The sequence below is a fragment of the Barbus barbus genome (genome assembly GCF_936440315.1).
Source record: "Barbus barbus genome assembly, chromosome: 11".
In the NCBI taxonomy this organism is placed as follows: domain Eukaryota; kingdom Metazoa; phylum Chordata; class Actinopteri; order Cypriniformes; family Cyprinidae; genus Barbus; species Barbus barbus.
In genome coordinates this window covers 30143611-30167497 of record NC_136739.1, presented here as the reverse complement: position 1 = coordinate 30167497, position 23887 = coordinate 30143611, and the positions used below count along the sequence as shown (strand labels likewise).

The window sequence follows — 23887 nt, the reverse complement described above, 5'->3', positions numbered from 1 at the left end:
ATGCAAATAAGTAATCATTCATCAAACAAGTAAAAGAAAACAATAAAAGTAAAAAAGTAATAATTAAAAAAAATATAAAAAATAATAACATAAAATTTAATGGACAAAAGAAATTAGGCTTATCAAAATAATTAAAAAAATAATAATAATATAAATAAAATATGAACATTAAACAGAAGGTGAAAATGCTTTCCATTATCTTTGGTGCCCACTTGATGTCCAATGTAAAATCTGAGTCCTGATCCAACATACCATTGCCATAATGGATGTGTGATAAACTCTACCACATCATACAAGCAGCTCAACAACAGTATGTGAAAAACATTAAAAAAAACAAAACAACTACATCTCACCAGGAAGCCAATGAGACGTAGGCAAAAAGGAAAGGTAATGGTATTTAACGGAAGCGCAGCACATTTACGGTCCGCACTGAAGCAGCTCTCCCATGACGAGCACGAGGGGGAGACGTGCTACAATGGAGACGTAATGTTCAAGTTGGGATTCAGGACTCTATGGGTGATCCCATATGCGACCCACAAACGACCCCGTCCTCTACAGGTCACGCAGAGGGTCAATGTACTGCCTGATGAATTCTCACTCTACCATTTCACCCACGCGTCTCTCCGGGTTCACACATGTCCCAACCTCGACATTCCCACCGCAGAACCGAGAAACAGAACAGTCAAGGCCAACCAAACATCTTCTCTACAGAGACCGGTCAAAACATCTGCCAAGCATTTAGATAAGCAACACAGAGGGGAAATGGTTCCGATCACAGGCTCGCAGGAATAGTTTGTACCATTTACGAGATAAGTAGATTGGAAATAAATGCTCAGCTTACTTAGAGGACCGTGAAATTCAAATCCACTAACCTTGTTGTCTGCTGAGATATGCAGGAATATACTAGGTATAAAAAGGTTGGAAGAGCCCCTTATTAGCAGAAGAGCCAACATTTACATAATAGTAAAAAGGGGGAAGTATTTCCCCTGGAGTCATAATTAAAACTATTACACTGAATCCTTTCTTCTGAGACAAAGGGACACTGTCTGCAAAGACACACTTGCCAGAGATACAGCAGCCAGTGTTTTCCCTCTTAGCCAATCACACGCACAGTAGCGTCCAAAAGTCACCGGGCGGCCAAATTCTAGACTTCACAACACTGATCTTCTTCGCCGCTTGGGTTTGCAGGTTCTGTCTGTGTTATCGCTTGGTGCTTTATGACTAGTATTACACATATGGAACAATATTTGGCATAAGTAGTATATCAAATATGGTACAAAAAAAATAAAAATGCTAAATATTAAAAATAACAAAAACATAAGTCAAACTGTATAATATTAAAGTAAATAATAAATGCAAATAATAATGCAACTAAGCAAATAATCATTAACAGTATGTAAATTTGTATTCATATATTACACAAATTATGGAACAATATTTGGCATAGGTACATATAAAATACAGTATATTAATAAAAAATTAAAATAAAACAAAAATAAAAATATGAAAGTAACATCTATACTTTAAAGTAAAAAATCTTTAAAATAATCATAATACAAATAACAGGGTTCTAGATTGCGACCATTTTTTGAGAATGTGCGAGTAAAAAATTTGACGTGGTCGCACTTGTGCGAGTGCATGGTCTAAGCTGCTCCAAAGAGTCTGCTTCATACAGCGCGCGCTGCAGAGCCGCGGCACATTGTAGCAGGAGTCAGATTTCACTGATCAAGTGAAGAGAGGCGCTTTCAGTGCGAGCGCTTCGTGGGTAGAGCCTGTTTTATACTCGCCGCAACAGCACGAGCGCGAAGGTTCGCGCAGCGGACTGAGCGCAACGGAGGATTTGGTTTTCAAACTAAAGTAAAAGATCACTTTTTAAACCAGAGAAGGTGAACATGTTGGTATTCTTGTAGAAAAAAGCATGCAAGTCCTGTCAGCGACAGCCAGTTTAGTTTTACATTTCTTTTTGTTTTGAAAAGTTATCTTTGCTGTATACCTCACGTTACGCTATGGAGGCTTTCCTTATTTTATTAATATCACTTCCACCATTATAACTGCAGCCAAGAGAGCATTGCAATAGTCCAGCCTGGACAGAACAAGAGCTTGAACAAGAAGTTGTGAAGCATGTTCCGAAAGAAAGGGTCTGATCTTCTTGATGTTGAATAAAGCAAATCTGCAGGACCGGGCAGTTTTTGCAATGTGGTCTGAGAAAGTCAGCTGATCAACAATTATAACTCCAAGGTTTCTGGCTGTTTTTGAAGGAGTTATGGTTGATGCGCCTAACTGAATGGTGATATTGTGATGAAACGATGGGTTTGATGGAACCACAAGCAGTTCTGTCTTGGCAAGTTTGAGTTGAAGGTGATGGTCCTTCATCCAGCAAGAAATGTCTGTTAGACAAGCTGAGATGCGAGCAGCTGTCGTCGGATCATCAGGATGGAATGAGAGGTAGAGTTGAGAGTCATCAGCATAGCAGTGATATGAAAAGCCATGTTTCTGAATGACAGAACCTAGTGATGCCATGTAGACAGAGAAGAGAAGTGGTGTAAGTACTGAGCCCTGAGGCACCCCAGTACATTTATAAACTAACATTAAATAAAGATAAAAATAACAAAAAGTAAAAGTAAAAATTAAGTAAAAATATTTAGAAAAATAAATCATCATCATCATCATCAGCCCAATAATAATGCAACTAACAGTAAATTTGTATTATGCAGCATTACATAAATTACGGAACAATGTCTGGGATAGGTCAGTATAAAATTCAGTACATTAATGGAATGATATAAAAATAAATAAAAAATAAAAATAAAACAGAAACCAATATAAAATACATAAAATATTAAAAAATAAAGTAAAAATACTCTAAAAAAAAAAATACTCAAATACTCTAATCATGAATAGCATGCAAGTAAAAAAATAAATAAATAAAAACCTCAAAACTAAAAGACAAGGATTAAAAGCCAAAGTTTTGATTTAATGAGCTCTCTACTGCATTATAAAGCTGCATGGAAACTATGCCTTATGGCAAGTGTCTAAAATGCCTTATACATTTCATTGGATAGTTGCTGGACGTCTTCATCAGAATGAAACTAGAAGGAAGATATTCCAAAAAAATATAAATCCATGTGTAGAAAGCAATCATCTAATGAAATCTGATACGAGTACCTGACACTGAGAATAAAACTCCAAGATTTTTAAAACAAGATGGACACACTTGATAGAAGCCATTACGAGCTGGCGAGCTCCGTGGCCTGAAATCCAGTCTCTCAAAGACTCTGATCTCAAAGTAATGTGGCAGATGGACATTTATACCTCTCATGTTACATTGAAAAATTACTATGAGAGGAAATGTCCACTTTTTCATATTTTATGTGCTGAAAAACAATACGTCTTATCATATTAAACAGAAAATAATGTGTAATGTGGGAGCAGGTTTAAACTAGATTATTCATTTTCTGAAGACTACGCAAGTGCTGTTGGTCCATGCAAAACTCACCGCCATGATACAATGCAGTTGCCAAGGGGTTGCTATGGGTTGTATCATCCAGAAGATAAAACTTGAATTGCTTATATATTATTATTATTATTATTAATATCAATATCAATATTATATAATTGCTAATAATTATTCAATTAAAATAATTTAATTTATATTAACTGCTAATTAATTTATTCAATTAATTTAAATAATTTCTAATAGTAATGATAAAAATATTAATAAATAATACAAGAATAATATTAGGGGTGACCCCGAATAGTCGACGATAAAATGCTTCGATAAGAGGAGCCTGATTCGACTCCCAATCTCACAGTCAAATATTTGCAGGGTGTTATGATCATGTCATTTTGGCTATATGGGGGTGCTCAAATGTCTGATTTTTTCGCATAGAACAAATGTTTTTCTCCCAATAAGTTAATATACAGCCTATTAAAATAATGCTGTAAATAATAATCTGTAAAAGAAAGAAGCTTTAAATAAATATTTGATGAGACAACTGGTGTAAAAAATGTTGCGAGGCATCCGTTACACACTTTACATGTGTGTTAACGTTATTATTATGACTGCTGAATGTCTGACTTGACTCTTGGTAATGTATTTTGCCCCGCGCCCAAACATTTGATTCGTCTATCAGTCGACTATCGGCATGATTAAAAAATTCCGATTGGACTATGAAAATCCTTATTTGGGGACACCCCTAAATAATAATACACAATTAGCATAACCATATTGCTGAAAAACATTTATAATCTCTGACTGATGCAGTTAGATTCACGCTCCGAGTAAAGAAAACAACTTTAGAGTGGGAAATTCTGCAATGGAGCATTTCTTCAAGAAAACTGTGAGCTCTTTCAGTTCCCACAGCAGGTTCAGCGTGTTTTTATGATGTGAGGACACAATCTCAAAAGCCTAGACAGAGTTCTGTTCTATGTTTTTTGGCCAGGTCATTAAAAAGAGTCGGTTCATAAGACTAATGTGTTTATGAATCGGACTACACCGGCTAAAACAACACAATGATTCAGCTAAAAAATGAGCGCAGCAAACATTGTCAGAGAATGCAGACATTCAAGAACTTTTAATACCACCAAATATCATGCAAATCCCAAGTGTCCAGTTTCTACTTCATGCCAATGTCTGTCCTCAAGTGTCCAGAGCTGCCTTTGTAAATGCAAGCAAGCACGTGTGCATACTCGCAAACTCAAACAGGCAACACCGGCAGCTTACAGTTGCGCCAACAAATGCGTCGCACTTGAGGAACTCGATGTGCATCATCTTCTGGAATGCAACGTTCAACAGGACAGCAGCATATCTGAAGAAGGTAGTTTAACAAAACACGCCAACCCCGTTTTAACACACGACACGCACCAAACTAATCAATTTGGAGCATATTCCTTTTTGCTGCATTCAAAGCAGTTTACGGTCACTGCCTGCAGGCCTGACAGCAAAACAAAGAGCCTCCATTCTCCTGTGTTCTCTGGAGTGCTGCCACATGCTCTTTCAGTGCTCTGAGAAACACAACATGGAGAAATAAAGCCCTTGTACTCCGCAGAAAGGAAAGGCAGTGCAAAATCAGGAGTTCTCATGTTCCACAGAGCTGCATTGAGTCTGGGTGGAAGTGTTGAGGAGACCGGCGTGTTAAATACAGCTGTTGAGAGAGAGACCGCGTGTGTATGTGTGGAATTTGGAGGAGTCAAGACATACAGTATGGTATGTATAGAAGATCTATGGCATCTACAGGCAATGGCTCTGTTCCAAATCATAGTGAGCTATCTACGCAGGCAGCATTTTAAGACATCATGCACCCAACATGCTCATTTGAGCCAAATTCAGCAGCACTGCATGTACCCTTCTCAAAAGGCTAGAATACACAATGACAATATCATTTAACTTAAAAAATATAGCAATTGAAAAAAAAAAAACATTAAACTGAAGCTTGACTATTTTAATTTCCAATATTTGCATGTAAAATATATAACACTGTTCAAAAGTTCAGGGTCAGTTTTTGAAAGTCACCAAGGCTGCATTTGTTTGATAAAAAAAATGCTGTAAAAACAGTAATATTTGTGAAATAATATTACAATATAAATTAATTGTTTTCTATTTGAATATATTTTAAAATGCAATTTTTTCCTGTGATGCAAAGCTGATTTTTCAGCATCATTACTCCAGTCTTCAGTGTCACATGATCCTTCAGAAATCATTCTAATATGCTGATTTGCTGCTCAAGAATCATTTTTATTATTTTTATTATCAATGTATTTGTAACATATTTGTTACAAATATTATTAACAGTTGTGCTGCATAATTTTTTTTTTTTGTGTGGAAATAGTGATAATTGTTTTTGTGGAATCTTTGATGAATAGAAAGTTCAAAAGAACAATTGATCTGAAATAGAAATCTTTTGTAATGTTATAAATGTATTTGCTGTCACGTTTGATCAGTTTAATGCATCCTTGCTGAATAAAAATTTCCTTTCCAAAAAAAATATATATATCTTACTGACCCCAAAATTTTGGATAGTACTATATTTCTGTGCAACACATTTAGGCTGCCTATACAGTGCAGCTCACTAGGTTTTAGAACAGAGCCATTGTGTTCACTCTGCTGGGCTTGTCACCACAAGAGCATCTCATTGAAAGGATGCCCTATTACTCAAGTGAGCAAATAAAGCAAGAATTGAATGACGCCACAGTCTGGCCATTATCAGGCATGCTATGCTACAAGTCACGTATACTGTCCTTAAATAGATAGCTTGCTCAAGAATTTAAATGAGTTAGCATCTAAGAGTTAACATCAACATCACGATCAAAATAAAAATAGCATTTTATCTCTCCATTCTAAAATGCATGCTTCAAATATTAAAGCACAATGCAATATGTCTTACATGAGCAAAATGAAGAGGAGTAAGTGATAACCAAACTCTCATTATCAGATTTATAAAATCACAATGAGAACAGTCGTGCGATCTAGTGCGATTTGAAACGTAAAGAGCCATTATTAGCTTCAGATTGCTTCAGGCTGTTGAGGTCTACATTTTCCAGACTAACCATTGTTCTATAAGCACCTTAGTTGGGAGTTGTCTCTTAAAACCACCCTAAACCTTACACGGTACACTGTAAATTTTAAAGGCAGAGTTATTAATCATTCTGTTGATTCTATTGAGAAAACACCCTTCCTGACACCCTTCATTACCTGCAAAGCATTCACTAGACAGGAACAACTTCAAAAGTTAAATGATCTCCTGCATTAATCAAGGCAACAAGAAAAGAAAACACAATTCAAGACAAATGTCCAACACTCACTAGAGACAGCCTTACATGGGTTTTGCCAGGACTTAGCAAGCACTCGGTGGTTTGTAGAGAGTTATGATGTTCTGAGTAGTTGGGTAGATTGCTTACTAATTGTAATCCGTCACTGATTCCAAATTTCACATTTTAGGTAATATAATCAGAATACTTTTTTAGATTACACATTGATTTTTATAGGATCATCTTGTACCATATTGATATAAAAATACAAAGAGAAAGAAAATATATTCCATTTGCTGTTATTAACAACATAAAGCAAACATTACATTATGCTAAAAAGTTAATTCACCCCCCAAAAAAAAAAATAATTCTCTCATTAATTACTCACCTTCATGTTATTCCTAAACCAGTGAGACCTTTTGTTCATCTTTGGAACACGAATTAAGATATTTTGGGGGAAGTCGTGGCCTAATGGTTAGAGAGTCGGACTCGTAATCGAAAGGTTGCGAGTTCGAGCCCCCGGCCGGCAGGAATTGTAGGTGGGGGGAGTGAATGTCCAGCGCCTGAGGTGCCCTTGAGCAAGGCACCGAACCCCCAATTGCTCCCCGGGCGCTGCAGCATGGCTGCCCACTGCTCCGGGTGTGTGTTCACGGTGTGTGTGTGTGTGTGTGTGTGTGTGTGGATTTGTTCACTACTCACTGCTGTGTGTGTGCACTTGGATGGGTTAAACGCAGAGCACCAATTTCGAGTATGGGTCACCATACTTGACAATACGTCACGACTTTACTTTTTTTACTTGATTAAATCCGAGAGCTTTCTAACCTTGCATAGACAGCAACGCAACTGACACTTTCAAGGCCCAGAAACGTAGTAAGGAGGACATTGTTAAAATAGTCCATGTGATATCAGTAGTTCAACCGTAATTTTATGAAGCTACGAGAACACTTTGGTGCATAAAGACGCGCGTTCACGGGAGTACTACGATGAATGCGTGTGGTGCCAGTGACGCAGGAGTTGGTGTTCTGACTTTGAACCCGAATACGCTGCTCCTTGTTTAAAAGCAGAGGAAGACGCACGCTATACATAAAACGGTCTTCATAAACATGTCTGAAGATTTTGACAAAGAGGACGACTTAAAATTTTGCCCAGCCTTGTGGGCGCGAGTCAAAGACTGAAAAAAATTGTTGAATAAAGTTGTTTCTTTGCACAAAAAGTATTCTCGTAGCTTCATAAAATTAAGGTTGAATCACTGATGTGGTGGTGATGGCGCAGTGGATAAGGCACATGCCTTTGGTGTGAGAGACCCGGGTTCGAATCCACTGTGAGACACCAATGTGTCCCTGAGCAAGACACTTAACCCCTAGTTGCTCCAGAGGCGTGCGACCTCTGACATATATAGCAATTGTAAGTCGCTTTGGATAAAAGCGTCAGCTAAATGAGTAAATGTCAGCTAAATGAGTAAATGATGTCACATGGACTATTTTAACGATGTCCTTACTACGTTTCTGGGCCTTGAATATGTCAGTTGCGTTGCTGTCTATGGAGGGTCATAAGGCTCTAGGAATTCATCAAAAATAAAATAATTTGTGTTCTGAAGATGAACGAAGGTCTTATGGGTTTGAGGCGACATGACCTGCAAAGTGAGTAATTAAATGCAATAATTTTCATTTTTGGGTGACCTATCCTTTTATGGTTTCCCAAACTGGTGTTCATGTAGGAACTGCAGGGGGTTCCTGGGTTTAATGAAACCTAATAATTAGCTAAATCATAAAAAATGTAAATCAAAATAAACCATTTTTAAAATAAAGTAAAACACTTATTTTATTTCATATATTTTATTTGTTTATCCGCAGGTCATGTGACCATTAACCAACATCAGAGAACCATGAAAATGGAAATGTGTTAAATTAGAGCTATTACCTTAAAATGTCATTCAGTGATAATTCAAATAAAAATGTATGTGTTAACCGGTAGTAAATGCTAGGTTGAAATGTTGAGAAAACACTTGATCTAACTACAAGTACTTAATTTTTTGGAATCGGCTTACATAATCCAAATTACATGTAATCAGTTACTACCCATCATCACTGGTAGTTGCTAGGGTGTTCTGGCTTGTTAAGATAAGCCAGGCCTTGGTGAGAAAGCGTCACCTGAGAGACATTTATTTTCTATTGTTCTGATGGTATCTAAGGTGTCTAGTTGGTTTGTAGAGTGTTCTGGGTGGTTTCCAGAAGGTCTGTGTCAAGCCAACATCATAACGTCTTATACTGTAGCTTTCAACACTGGATTGGATAGAACAGCTGTGCAAGCAGACTCTGTGTGTATGTGCTAGTATGCGAGGAAGAGAGAACGATAGAGTGTGAGAAAGTATGGAATCATCTGCAAAAACTCTTAAGTGCTTCCATTCCCCATCCCTGAGGTGACACTTTGTTGTCAAGGCCTGGTCCTTGCTGCACTGAGGCAGAAGTGTGTGTTGATCATTTGGAAATGACCAAAGATCACACAAGATGACATCATAAGCGAGTAAACATTCCGACAGTTATTCACATCGCCGTAGCCATCCTTACAACTCGGAATTCCAAGAACAGATGTCAAGAGTGAAAGAAGCCAAACTGCAGCAGCGTACAAGAGTCCTGCCAACACCTGCGAAGTTCCACATCTTGCTTTCATATTTGCAGAGATCAAGCTTAAATTCCCCTCATTTGTCAGTCTCTTCTTTTACCATTCTGATCTTCCAGAATATGAACTCCCCATTAGATGTGTGCACTTCTGCAGTTACTATACGTTATTAGCAGGCTCACATATTCTGCACTGTCTTATGGGGAAATCTGCAAAACTGATTGTTGCATGGAGGTGAGAGTGCAACATTTGCATTGGTAGCGACCCATTTATACACATACATACATATATATATATATATATATATATATATATATATGTACAGAAAGAAAGAAAGAAAGAAAGAAAGAAAGAAAGAAAGAAAGAAGGAAGGAAGGACGGTAGTTAGGAAAGACAACTGCCCTACAGACCGATCTCGAGTCCCACCGTAGAGCTCCGGAAGGATGCTCTGTTCCAAAATTAAGTCACTATGATTCTGAAATTAGTGAGGGTGCTTGCCTTCATGCACATCTATTCTGACATATCATATTTTGTCCAGTCCATAGTTATGATTATTACAATGTCATTGCGATTTCGAGAGAATATGCGGATGTCACTTCCGGAAGTTTGTTGCAAGTAAGCCACATTGGTCCTCTTAGCAGCATGAAAAACTAAACTTTTATTCAAATTCTGAATGGAGAATAGGCTATATACAGCAAAGAAAGCGCGCAAAGTGTGCTTTCTTAAAAAGCTGTCACTCATTTCAGTTTATCTCGATCTCTAATTCCGCTATAATCAATGAATCAGTCAACAGCACAATTAATCTTGTTTACATCACTTACTCTTTGTTTGTAATAATCAGAGGATTCACGTCCTTAAAGTCTGCATTAAATCAAAATTGACTATTTACTTTACTAGCGCACATTGCTAGTCTTTTTTTTTTAAGATGTTTTTATCCAAAACTAGGAAAATCACAAGCAATTTGTCATAGAAACAACAATATTCAGTGCGCAATGCCAGGTTTCAAGTTAAAAGACTAGATCAGTTTCACACTGATTCAGTGTTTGAGAATCAGACTACAATGGTTGCGTTTTATGGTTTTATCTTTCAATTGAGGGATTTTTAACTGAAAAATCCATATTTTTTCCCAGACCTACTGTATAGGAAATGGAAATGGAAGTGTGTGTGTGTGTGGCCAAGTATGGTGACCCATACTCGGAATTTGTGCTCTGCATTTAACCCATCCAAGTGTACACACAGTAGTGAACATACACCCGGAGCAGTGGGCAGCCATTGCTGCGGCGCCCAGGGAGCAGTTGGGGGTTCGGTGCCTTGCTCAAGGGTCTCACCTCAGTCGTGGTATTGAGGGCGGAGAGAGTGTTGGTTATTCACTCCCCCACCTACAATCCCTGCCGGACCTGAGACTCGAACCCACGACCTTCGGGTTACACGTCCAACTCCACCAAATCCATTAGGCCACGACTGCCCCAAATAAAGTAAGTATAGACCCAAATATAAGTAATATAATAATAAGTATAAGTATAGACCCAAATAAAACAAAGAGACCTGCAGGGCAAGGGTGAAACCAAACTTGTGTATGGACCAAATAACCAAACCAAACATGAGCTGTGCAACTTGGCGAAAGGATACAAATTTACAGAGTTGCACCACAGACATGCAGTAAGATGGTTGATGGCCTGATGACCCACAATGCCAGAGAAACCAAAATCCTGCTCCCGAATTACACAACAACTTCTGTGTGGTTAAGAGTCATGCTGTTTAACACAACAAAACTTTCTCTTTGTAAAGCCCATGGGCAACACTAATAAAAAATTTCTGGGTGGAAAATCAGAGTTTGCAAGAGGCTCGAAAGGCTCTCATAAAAAAACCTTCAAAATATCAGACTCGCCTCTAATTAAAATCACAATAACACAGGGATGTGCTCATAGCCAACGTGGGAGACGTAGCATGTGTGTGTGTGTGTGTGTGTGTATGTGTGTGTGTGAGAGAGAGAGAGAGAGAGAGAGAGAGAGAAATAATGCAGAAAAAGAGAACTATGAGAACGTGCTGGAAAAAAAATCTCTCATATTTCATAGAAAACTGACATCATCCTCTGCTAGCTAAATCTGAACCCATGGAGCACAAATTTCCAAAGTCTTAAAGTCCAAAGTGTGTTAATAAAGATCATATTTGAAGCTAATGGAAATTGAGGATTCAACATCCAGATTTCCTCGCTCACGATATAGACGGCTAATCGGCCTCATGTGGTTTTCAAAGACCAGGTTCTGCATCTGGTTTGTATATTTTAAATTTCCTAGTCTTTTGATTCTGAATCCTGCCCCACAGCCATGGATTATTACACCAGATAAGTACAATTGCCTCTGAGGTCAAATTAACACGCATCACACTGTCATTTTTCTGTAATCTCCGGTCATATCTAAGAGGGAAATGAAAACCGTGGACCCTGTTCTTCGCTAGACGACTCTTGTCCAGTAAAGTTACAAAACTTACATCCTCCTTTCCCCAGCAAAGAAATTAAGCAGGAGAATTTTGCAAGATTCCCCCCCTCCCTAAAGTTCATTTCCCATGACCTCCACATGTGTCCAAGAGCGTTTCTCAGCTCTTCTCAGCAGGCAGGAAATGCACCGATGTCAAAGGTCGAGGCAATGCCTACGACAACAGAGACTTTATTTACAGTCAGACTGTCTTGTAAACAAACACACAACCAGAGACGCATTTAGACACACAACATCTAAATCTTCACTCATAAACAGCCCAATCTGCAGTAACAGGTCACACAAATGTTAGTCCTGCCCAATGCATTACAGTCATACATTTATTTTCCCTTATATAAAATAATTTATTCCAGACCTCACATTATGCTCCACTATGATTTTTCTCCACATAGAGCTGGAATGTGCAATCAGCTGCTTGCAGGTTAAAGAAAACTGGAAAAACTTGCAGGAAAAAATGACAAATATTAGCTGGCTTTTCTCTTCATTCCACATAATCCACAATATGAAAGAGCAAACACACATGCATAACGCATTACATTTACTCAAATATCTACACCTACTGTATAACTGGGAAATTTCTTCTCATGTCCTCACTTTCTATCTGTCAGCCTTCTGCAAAATTCCTTTACTAACAAAAGCCAGTTCCTTAATGACATCATCCTCCAGGAAGTAACATCATTCATTTCGATGGGAAAACAACAGCACATCTGTCAGTACATATTATACATTTCCACAAAACTGCCACTCTCAAAGCATTCCATCCTATTTGATCAAATTAAAAATCTGTATAATAAAATTACACAGTCATGTAACCGACCTCTCAAACTCTCTTTCAGCTCTTTATTCCCATCCTCTTGATTGCACACCATTGTAAAAATGGCAAAAAAGTTATAAAATGGAAGTTTCAGAGAAATACTTCCTTAATTTAGAGTTCAACAATGACCTAAACCACAGAAATGACAGAGATCAAACCAAAAGGTAATGAGTAGGTCTTTCAGTGCTTACGATGTACCTTCGGTCAGGCGGTCGGCTGTGTGCGTCACCATCCATCCCTGCAGCGGCCTGCACGGCTCTGAAATCCCTGGCACTGTAGGACAGAAAGCAAACACTACTGACTCATGGCACAGCCTTAAGGGAGTGCTGACAGATGGAGAGGTTAAACTAGACTAGTCAGTTCTGCAGAAGGTGGTGCATCCCTTCCCATAATGCAAGCCACAGTGTCATTAATAGGCATGGTTGGCTTGTTGAAAAAAAAAACAGAAAAAACTTCTTGGTTTTGAACCAGTCTAAGCTGGCATGCTGGTCTGTGGGCTGGTTTTAGAAGAGTTTTGACTACTTTTCATCTGATCTAGCTTGGAGACCAGCTTAAACCAGGTAAGACCAGCAAACCAGTTTAGGCTCTTACAGTAGGGCGTGTAGAGGTATTTTCCCATGGAGGGAGGATCTTTACTGGCAGCCAACACTTGACAAATATGAGGCTTTTTTTATTTAGTTATTTATTATTGGATCATGCAGCCCTAGCTCAACTGGTGCATTAGATGAAATATAATTCATGATCAATGACAGCAAAAGACTTTTATTATTTTAACTAATTCTAGTGATATGGTTTTCATTCAAACATGCTATTACCAGAGTTTGAATCCCGCTTTAACAGTTTTATTTTATAAACCGCACAAACTTGCAAATGAACTTAACAGCCAGTGATCACCCTGAATTTTTCATATAGAAAATGACAACTTTGACATCTTGATTTGTAACCTTTTTACAGTCTATGTATTCAACACTTAAAGATTAAACAGGCATGATGCTCGATTACATGCAAACTTTGCATAGCCAAAAATAGTCAAAATCATCACTCGAAGCCCTACAATAGCTTGAGAAATTTATTCCTTTTATTTGACAGACATGACTTTAAAAAAGACTTTTCATGAATTAGTCAGTATGACTTGTGTTCAATGCAACTCAAATTTGAAACCCAACTCTACATACCAATTCATCTTGTGTTTCAGGAAGAAAAAAATGTCATAGTTTAAATATAAATGACACTCGATCGCACACGATGCTTTTTAGATTGTTGTCAAGAAATCAAATTCATTGAGTCTTCTGAACCTCTATAAAAATCCTTTTGAGGTAAACTATATATTTTCTCATCTCATCATAATAAACTACCTCTACCATGAAAAACATTTGTTTCTAATAAATTAGGAGTGATTTGCTTTCAAGGCTACTCAAGTTCGAATCCCGATACGACATACATATATTTTTATAAACAGCAAAACAGCAAAGAAAATGACAAATGTGACCCTGGACCACAAAAGCAGTCATCAGTAGCACAGGTATATTTGTAGCAATAGCCAACAATACACTGTATGGGTCAAAATTATCCATTTTTCTTTTATGCCAAAAATCATTAAGATATTAAGTAAAGATCATGTTCCATGAAGATATTTTGTAATTTCTTTTTTTTAGTAGCAATATGCATTGCTAAGAACTTCATTTGGACAACTTTAAAGGCGATTTTCTCAATATTTTGATTTTTTTTGCACCCTCCAGATTTTGAAATAGTATCTCAGCCAAATACTGTCCTATCCTAACAAACCATGCATCAATGAAAAGCTTATTTATTCAGCTTTCAGGTAATGTAAAAATCTCAATTTCACAAAACTGACCCTTATGACTGGTTTTGGGGTCACAAATGTCAGAATAATCATCCAAGTAACACCAGCCGGTAAGATTTGCGACCCAGGTTCACGTGACACACATTTTTTTATAAACCAAGCAAATAAACTTCACAGTAGGTGACCACTAGGAAGAAAACGCGACGTTTACACGATTCAATGAGTCATAATAGTTTGAATGAGCATGACGCCTCAAACTTACCTCGATCGCCCTTGAACTTCCGCGCGGCTGTCAGCTGTCATCAGTCTCGCGCGCAATACTTCAAAACAGCATTATCATCAACAACAGCAGGTTTTGCAGCGCCTCTCGTGACTTAAAGCACTGCTTATGGGTCCCTGCGTCACTTCTGTCCCGTTAACGTTACACTCTTAAAATTCTGCAACTCCCAACCTTATTTTCCAGAGTCCTGCCTCCTCTGTTCCTATTCAACCGATGGCAGCCCCGCGTTTTCAAGTCATGACACGATGATTTACTGCCCTCCCATCCTCACACTGGATTCACACTCCGGTTTGACGGTGGAATGCGAATTGACATCGAGAGAAGAGTCTCAACAAAGTAGTTCATGTGCTAAAATCCCACTCTCTCCCATGCGAGAGAGTTCTGTCTGTTTCTTCCAGATTGAAAACTTCTCAAACGCAGCATAATTCATGCAACAGTTAAATATGATTGGGATGCATTAGGAAAATGTAGACAGACATGCCAAATGATGATAATTTTAGTACATAGATGATTTTAGATATACATTTCACTCACTATCTTGACGTGCAGGGCCACTACTGGCAAAATAGCTACATCTAGTGATAGAAGTGATCAGTACATGAAGGGAAAAGAAGCATTTCTATTATTTACTCACCTTCATGCATGGTCCCACAAAGAGTTTCTGAAGAATATTACATGTATTTTACTTACAATGATGAAGACATAGCCTATTTGACGACTGAGTAGGGCAATTTTGTCACTAATTAACTCTCAAAAAGTTGCCTAGTGTGTTGCACTTGTCCAGTCGTGTTGTTGTTTCAGATTTAGACCATTATTCTAGCTGGTGAAGCACAAGTTTTCTTTCTAAATAAGTGTGTTATTCACAAGTAGCTATCTAATTTTTGGTCGACGTCAAGTCTCAATTCAATTGCTTATGAATCTCAAATAATTTTGTTTGTCTCGTGTTAAATCTAAAAATAAAAATAAATCTAGTCTCGTGTTTTCACCACTCACTCACTAACTAACTAACTAGGTTAGCCAACTTGACTAATTAACTCAACAACAGACGAGCATCATGGGAGGATTTACTTTTCTTTTTCTGAAATTTGTGAACGTTACAAACTATGACAACAACATAGTTGTTTTGATTAAATTATATAGTATCATAGTATTTCTTTAGGGAGCGTTTTATGCAGGCTATCTCAAATAGCCTAAGTTCAATTATACCTTTACATTTTTAGCATAATTTGACCAAATTACAGATGAAAATGGCACACAAAATAGCCTATGTCTCATATTTCACAGGGTTTCTTTGGTAAACAAGCATACTAAAATAAAATATAATATAATAAAATAAGCAGCCTATATAAATAAATATGCAAAGTTTTTTATGTTATTGCGAGTTATTTAGAAAATTATAGATTTAAACATAAAAATGAATGTTTTTATAATGGATTTTCAGAATCTGGCACAAGAGTAAAAATGGCTTTTTGATACAGGCATGATAAAATGTTCAATGAAAAATTGTTTTAATAAAACTTAACCTATGGGAAACAGGCTAATAGTTACTAATATCAATAAACATCTCCATAACTCATTGATGTGCAGCTTTTCCAAATAATGCTTGGCCATTTAGGCCTAAATCAATCTTGCACATCATGTTCAGCTAAAGATTATCTTTGAATAACTTAAATTTGGGTCTGTTCCTAACATAAAGCTACTGTATGGGTTCAAATGACATATACATTTATGCTTTTATACATTTACAGTCTTCAAATGAAAATTGTTAGGCGAGTATATTAAAGCAAGAACGTAGATCTAGAAGGTCATTTCTTTAATACAACAATTTATCACTAGAAAACAGCACAGAAAAAGATTCCAGTGAAAATGACAAAGTTAATGTCAGTCAGAAAATGCTGACATTCGGTGTGGCGTTAATAAACTGCGGCCCGCTGTTGGGTGAAGTGGTGCTGGGAACGGAGGTGTTGGAGACGGTGCAGTAGAACATCTCTGCTCCGTGTGAACAGTCCTGAGGGAAGAGCACCATCATGATCAAACCGATAATCATCACACAAACACCCGCCGCCAGGATGATGCTGGGGATGAGGTTTTCACCGCGATACCAGCGGCCGTCTGAGAGCTTCAGGAAACAGGCGGCGGGGAAGATGAACATGAGGGGTATGGCGCTCAAAACCCCCTGAGAGAGACACAGAAACACAACAGTAACACACATCTCTGAATGTAACAGACTGCTGCCTCAATGATGATGATGAATCAACAACTCACATTTAGTTCCAGTACAAAACCCAGACAGTCATAAGAGAGCGATATGACAGTCGCCGCTGATATGATCACCACGGTAATGATGACATGCATGGTGTTACTGAGCTCTCCTTTAAAAAACACATTGGAGATCACCTGGACAGAATAAAGACAACATCAAGAAACAACCAACTTTAAAGAAAGTAAATTAAATACTAGAACAATCCTTTTTAGTATGTCAGACTTTAAAATGTATTCAAACATTGCATACGGTTGACAGGATGACTGTAATGTCATACAGGAAACTCTGAAAAATGAAATCAAGAGTCTACAGACTTTGACTATGTGTTGCATCAAGGATATTATATGCCTTTCAACTTTCCTTTCTAATAAATAATAAAAAGTGTTAAAACCAGAATACTTAAAAAATATATATATATTTTTTAGTATCACTGAGATACTACTACAGTTTTTATTTATATTTTGAATTTGGCTTTATATATATATAAAGCCAAATAGCTCAAATTATTTAATTAAATTATATTTAAATTATTTCAGTTTGTTATTTTACTAAATAAAGTTGAACTATATAATTATATAAACTAAATAATTATTATTATATTTTAGTTCATGTTTAATATTAATAATTTAATTTAAGTATAATTTTTATTATGGTTTTAGTTTCAGTTAACTAAGAGCATTCAATTAATTTGGTTTTAATGACATTACATTTATTTATTTTTCCATGTTCATTTTAATTTCGGTGAGTTTTAGTAATTTTGTTGTGTGTTTTTATATTTTTATGTTTATATATGTTTACATAGTTTCAATTATTTTTATTTTGGTTTTAATTTTTACTGAATGAAAAGGAGAAATGTTGCCTTAGCAACTAGGTGAAATACAAATAGTTTACATTTGTTTACATACTGTAATTAACATTTATTTTATTTTAAGATTTTTAATTGGTTTTAATTCTAGTTAGTTTCAATAAACTATAATAACTCATAAGCATTTCATTAATTTAGTGTTTAAGTTTACAAATATTATTTTTATATATGAATAAAAAAAAATTCTGTGTCCCCAATACTGCTGCAATTCCCATCACAACAAGTATTGTAGAGATCAGCATTTAGTTATGATGGAAAATCCACTTAAAAGGCCATGATCAGATCATTTCAGGACATTTTTCAATATTTCAAGTAGTCAAAAGTGCCCCTAGTTGAATAATCACACATACTGTATATAAAAGCTTCAGTTATCTTACCTCACGGGTTACAAAGCACTCCAGAGGGAAGGTGGTGATTATACTGACGCCATAGCAGAACCGACCGAATGTAGCCAAGTTATCATTCCTGCAGTAGTTCTCGAATATATCACCTTGGACAAGAAACACAACAGGAAAACATGCAATGTTTCAGTGCCTTTTGTACCCATATGGCACAGATTTATCAAAGTAATAAGTGCAGATATTTACAGTAATTTACCTTGTGTATAACCAGTAAAAGTGGCATAACCTGCAGCAGCAAAGACAGCACTGACCAGTACGGCTGAGCCCACAGATACATGAGTGACAAGAGACCAGCTGCTCAGAGTGGGCTCCTGCAGCGACCCGTAGATCATGAAGCTGTTGTGGTGGCAGATAAAAGCTGGAAAATATCAAACACGTCAAAGTTTCAATTGAAAAAGATACTTTAATTGAAAATGTTGTTAATCGCTGAAGGTAATACCTCACCGAAAGACATGACGCCAACTGCCTGAATTGCATTCCACCGTGCAAACACCCATGCATCATCTGACGCAGGTCTGTGGGTGCAATAAAAATGTGATTAATGCATAGTTATTCATTTTAGAAATAACTATTTTTGATGTTTGTGCATGACCATGCAAACACCACTGCCAGAGTGTTTTGAGTGTTTTTACAGGGTTTCTGTAAGTATTATGAAGGTAAATTTTTTTAAGACCAATTTAAGAGAATTAATTAAAGGAACCACGGTACTTCAATATGTTCTCCAAATGTAAATGTCTAAGGAGAATACAATGAAGGGAAAACAAGTTTTCATACCCCACCAATAGATATTTGTTCTTGTTTCAAAGTATAAACTCACTTAATTTATCAAAAAAATAAAAAAAACTTAATATCTTCTTTTTGCATCTCTAGTAAATGTATTTTGATTTAAGGATATTTAGATATTTTAATTGGAATACAAGATAAAAATACTGACAGATGTGTTTTTTGCAATGCATGCAAAATTTAATGCCATGACTATTAATTTAAGACATGTTAAGGCCTTAATTTGTGGAGATAATTTTTTTTTTTATGCTTTTAAGACGTACAGAAACCCTTCTTTTAGTATGTTGTTAGAATCAAGACAGCCGCATTTCCAAGTCTCTGTATATTTAGGTCTAGAAACTGTATTGTACTGATTTTCTTTCTTTATTTTTCGCCTGTCTTTTTTATCAGCTTGGTGAAAAAATCAAACATTCAATCTGGGTTTCACAAGGGTTAGGGGTTTGCTTCATCATACATCACAAAATATGTGTGTATTGTTTCACTGCATTGTGACACTATGTACATGCCTTGTTATATAGGCCACAAATATGATGGAAAGTCAAATAAAAAAGCTCAGTGAGATAATTTCTCAGAAATGAGTGTTTAAAGGGTAAATCATTATCCTGAGCTGCGGTCTGCAAACATCAGCATATGGTGGATGGTGTGAATGAATGCACACAGACGGAGAGAGAGATTTTATACATCTGTGGTCCTAGTGTCGCTGCTCTCACGACCACTGTGATGAGGATGGCAAGAGTCAAAAGCATGGACAATAAAGAGACCTGGAACAGAGGAAGGGACAAGAGTTATGATAAAACCTTTGTTGAAATAACTTTTATACACAATCTACTACATACCTCCTGTTGTCTGATTGATAGCAACAACAATGACCTGACTTCAAATAACTTGCACACAGGTCATATGCACTATTTTTATGAAACATTTTGTATCCTTTTTCGTCTATTTTAAAAGCCCAACATAATCAGACAAGGTCACAGTTATATGAAAAATCTGTCTACAGAAAAAAAACAGACATGAGAGTAAATAAATAACAGCTAAATGACAGATTTATTAGGTGAAATATTTGTTTAAAGCAGCAGATCACAAAAGATTATATTGAAAAAGATAAAAAACGAACTTGGAGCTTGGTAGAAGTAGGTAATACTCAACCTTTCCCAGCTTTGCTATATCTCTATATAGAGACAGCGGGAGTGTAAACAGAAGAGTGGACATCATTATTACGAAATGTCTCTCTGTAAGAATGTTTCCGGGACCAACTGGAAAAACAAAGAGCACAAATGTCAGGTTTCTGCTTTTATCAGAAGTAAGAATATGGCATCTATACCCAAAATGAATTCATTTAATTTGGACAAGTCATGTGTTTATTGTGATAACATGCTGTAATTTTAGGAACTCAAAACTTCATACACACAGAAAAATGGTTCTAAAATCCATTTATTAACATAAAATTAGCCACAATTGCATTTTAATCATGACTATGTGGTGTTCAGAACATAAGGCAAACATAAGGCAATTTCATATGCTTTTACAGTATTAAAGGCATAGCAGCAAAAAAAAAAAAAAAAGAAAGAAAAAAAATGGTCATAACTAAATTATGACTTTTTAGTGCAAAACACTTTATAAATACGCATTTGAATTAGAATTCAATTAGACAAAAAAAAAAAAAATTGAATGCTATGACCTCTTTTAAAAGTACATAATAATAACCAGCTCACCTCCTTGGATTCTCATAAACACTTTGGTCAGCGTATCACCTGTGATGATGTTGTAGCTGATCATTGCTATATGGGACGCAACAAAAGCAAAAAGAAAAAAAAGATCTATTCTTCAAAATCTCACTTCACCTCACAATATTTATTCAATAAAAGGTCATTAGGACAGGTAGTAGATGTCTGTGATTACCGATGAACGGGTAAAGAAACTGTAGAGCCGACACAATCAAATATCCTATCTGGCCAAATGTGCTTTGAACCAGAGACTGATAACTGTGAGTCCCAGACAGATTCCCTCCTCTGACCAGCAGGATGATGGAGTAATCTGCCGAAAGAAAAATAACACATCTCTCCACATTTAAACATACACTTTTTTTTTCTTTTTTTTTTACTTATTTACTTATATATATATATATATGAAGAGTTAAAAATTTTACCAAAATCATGTTTTTTATTGTTATCATGTTTTTATAGTGTTTATAGTATGTTGTAGTTATGTATATATATATATATATATATATATATATATATAAAGTAAATCAAAATGCTCTTAGACAGTATTGTGTAAAATACAAAGAAAGCACAACAGTAATACTCATGTTAAAGGTGTAGTTCACTCAAAAATGACATTTTGGTCATCATTTACTCAACGTTATGTAATTTAGATCCCATACTGTCTTTTTTCATCTGTGAAACAAAAATGCTAACATTGGGCCGAATATGTGAGCATTTCTTTTTCATGGAGAGGAAAGCATTAAAATATATTTATGGTGAAACATTATGGAGATTTACTGTCAAAGAGACATAGATCTATTGTAGCGCCACAAAACTATCACGTATCATAAAGTTGTCCATATGAATATAGGCTACATTTTTCTATGCATTTTCATTTTAATACAAATTATTGCCTAAACTTTATTCTAGGCTTCCTTTGCCATGCATGCAAGTGTTCTAACACATTACTTTGATCTAGATGCAGTTAATGGCTCATGCACATTTGCAGTGCATACCTGTGATGAAGGCAACCAGAATAAGCAGCAGGAGACCCATTGGGAGGCCGGCCTGACTCAAGGAGTACGGCAAACCTTGATGATTGAAACCAAGAGATCAGAGATGTGGAGGACTTGAAATAGATAAAAAGTGTGACAACTAGCCCCAGTCTCCCCTACAGGAAAAAGATCTGATGACTAACTATTTTTTTCTGATCAGGCAGGTGATAGACCACAAATAATAGCTACTGACAAGAATGCATACATTAAATATTTATTGCTGACCTTTTCTGGACCCAAAGCTATATCATAGGACCAGAAAAACATTTTTTTTCTTTTTTTTCCTGCAGCAGAAGCATGTGAACCGACTGAGGCTGTTCTACAGTCATATGATCCTGCACCATGTGGAATCTAAGCCAGTTCTCACATCTACTGACCTACTAAAATACGCACAAATGTGACTAATAAGAAACTAATGAACATAATAGCATCCAAACATCATCATGCATGCTTTTGACTCGAAGAATAGATTTGATTTTCTATACCGATATTGCACTGACTATTGCAAACTATCCTGTTTGATTTAAAATAAATAAAGGACAATCAACCAAAATATAAAAAAAATATACACTGGCAGCCAAGAGTTTTTATACAGTCATACATACCATAAATAAGTATACAGTCTACATATACAATGAAATAACACAAATGAAAATACAGGTACAAATACATTTACGCAATTTAAAATTATACTATTTTTTAGAAGCATTGATAACAAAACATTACCTATAATTCCAGATCCTATAATGGAATTGATGAAATTAAATGAGGCTGAGGATATTGAACTAGTTCCACTTTTCCCCATGTCCGTATGTGAAGACAACAAACAATCCCTGTCACCGTCCATCTGTAAAGACAGAAACTCACATCACAAGCATGTTCAATATATCGATTACTCATGAATGATCAATAAACATGCAAACACACCTGTTGAACTGTGCTGCTTTTTTCTCTTCTGTGGTTCTCCATTAAAAACAGCCCTTCTGAGATGTCCTGCTGCACTAGATGGATGTTCACCAATGTCATGGACTCAAGCAGCAGTAAAAGTGCTCCACCTGATTCAGCACAGAATAAAAATACGCCCCTTACTGCTGCGTTTGAGCATCGGCTGCAGGCTGTTTGAAAAGCTGTTTCTACATGAAGAGCTTGACACACAAAGCCTGTTAAACCGTATTATAGCTGCTGGACGAACATTTGCTCAACAGTCTCACTTTATTGGGAAATAGTGGAAAGTAACTGAACTCAATTCAAATGCTACTAAAGAAATGAACATGGGATAGATAGATAGATAGATAGATAGATAGATAGATAGATAGATAGATAGATAGATAGATAGATAGACAGACAGACAGACAGACAGACAGACAGACAGACAGACAGACAGACAGACAGACAGACAGACAGACAGACAGACAGACAGACAGACGGACGGACGGACGGACGGATGGATGGATGGATGGATGGATGGATGGATGGATGGATGGATGGATGGATGGATGGATGGATGGATGGATGGATGGATGGATGGATGGATGGATGGATGGATGGATGGATGGATGGATGGATGGATGGATGGATGGACGGACGGACGGACAGACAGATAGATAGCTAGATAGATAGGTTCATGATGAACATTAGGTCTATAAAGACACAAACAGGGATGCAAACAGCCATATGTGCTGTAGTTTACACAGACAAAGTGCTTGTGTCTACTGGACAACTCTGAGTGTCCTGCAGATCGTTGAGTGCTGCTGAGCAACCACCCGATTTGATGACATCTGGATGATCCTTGACCAAGGGTTCCTGTGTGAGAAAACATATAAGAATGCACAATTTAGATACAGTAGATCAGTTTTGTGCATTGAGTTATTTTGATATATTATATATTTTGTCATTAAAGCTCATGACATTATTTTAGTAGTCATTTACATGTAAAATTTGTGTATATAATGAAACCCAGCTGAAAAAAGTGCACTTCCATAATGCACTTAAAATGCTCTATTTTCACACAGTAATTTTGTACTTAACATACTAAAAATGATTATTTAATACTTC

The 23887-nt window shown here is 36.5% G+C and overlaps 2 protein-coding genes across 2 annotated transcripts in view; both read right to left on the bottom strand.

Moving 5' to 3' along the window:
• Positions 1-14974, bottom strand: part of LOC306876654 (cordon-bleu protein-like 1) — a 62532-nt gene extending 47558 nt beyond the window's left edge. The window contains exons 1-2 of the mRNA XM_079427988.1: positions 14742-14974; positions 12874-12948 (exon numbers count right to left, since the gene is read on the bottom strand). Of these exons, the coding sequence (XP_079284114.1) occupies positions 12874-12948; positions 14742-14782 (116 nt within the window). The 5' untranslated portion in view covers positions 14783-14974. The remainder of the gene's footprint in view (positions 1-12873; positions 12949-14741) is intronic.
• A 1280-nt stretch (positions 14975-16254) lies between these two features.
• On the bottom strand, positions 16255-22874 carry slc38a11 (solute carrier family 38 member 11). Its single transcript, XM_079428176.1, has 12 exons — positions 22760-22874; positions 22559-22679; positions 21794-21868; positions 20974-21108; positions 20787-20852; positions 20221-20327; positions 19753-19832; positions 18733-18803; positions 18485-18646; positions 18265-18377; positions 17025-17156; positions 16255-16935 (listed from the first exon to the last, which is right to left on the bottom strand). The coding sequence occupies exons 1-12, from the start codon at positions 22856-22858 to the stop codon at positions 16645-16647; spliced, it is 1452 nt and encodes a 483-aa protein (XP_079284302.1). The 5' UTR covers positions 22859-22874; the 3' UTR covers positions 16255-16644.
• Positions 22875-23887: the final 1013 nt, after the last annotated feature.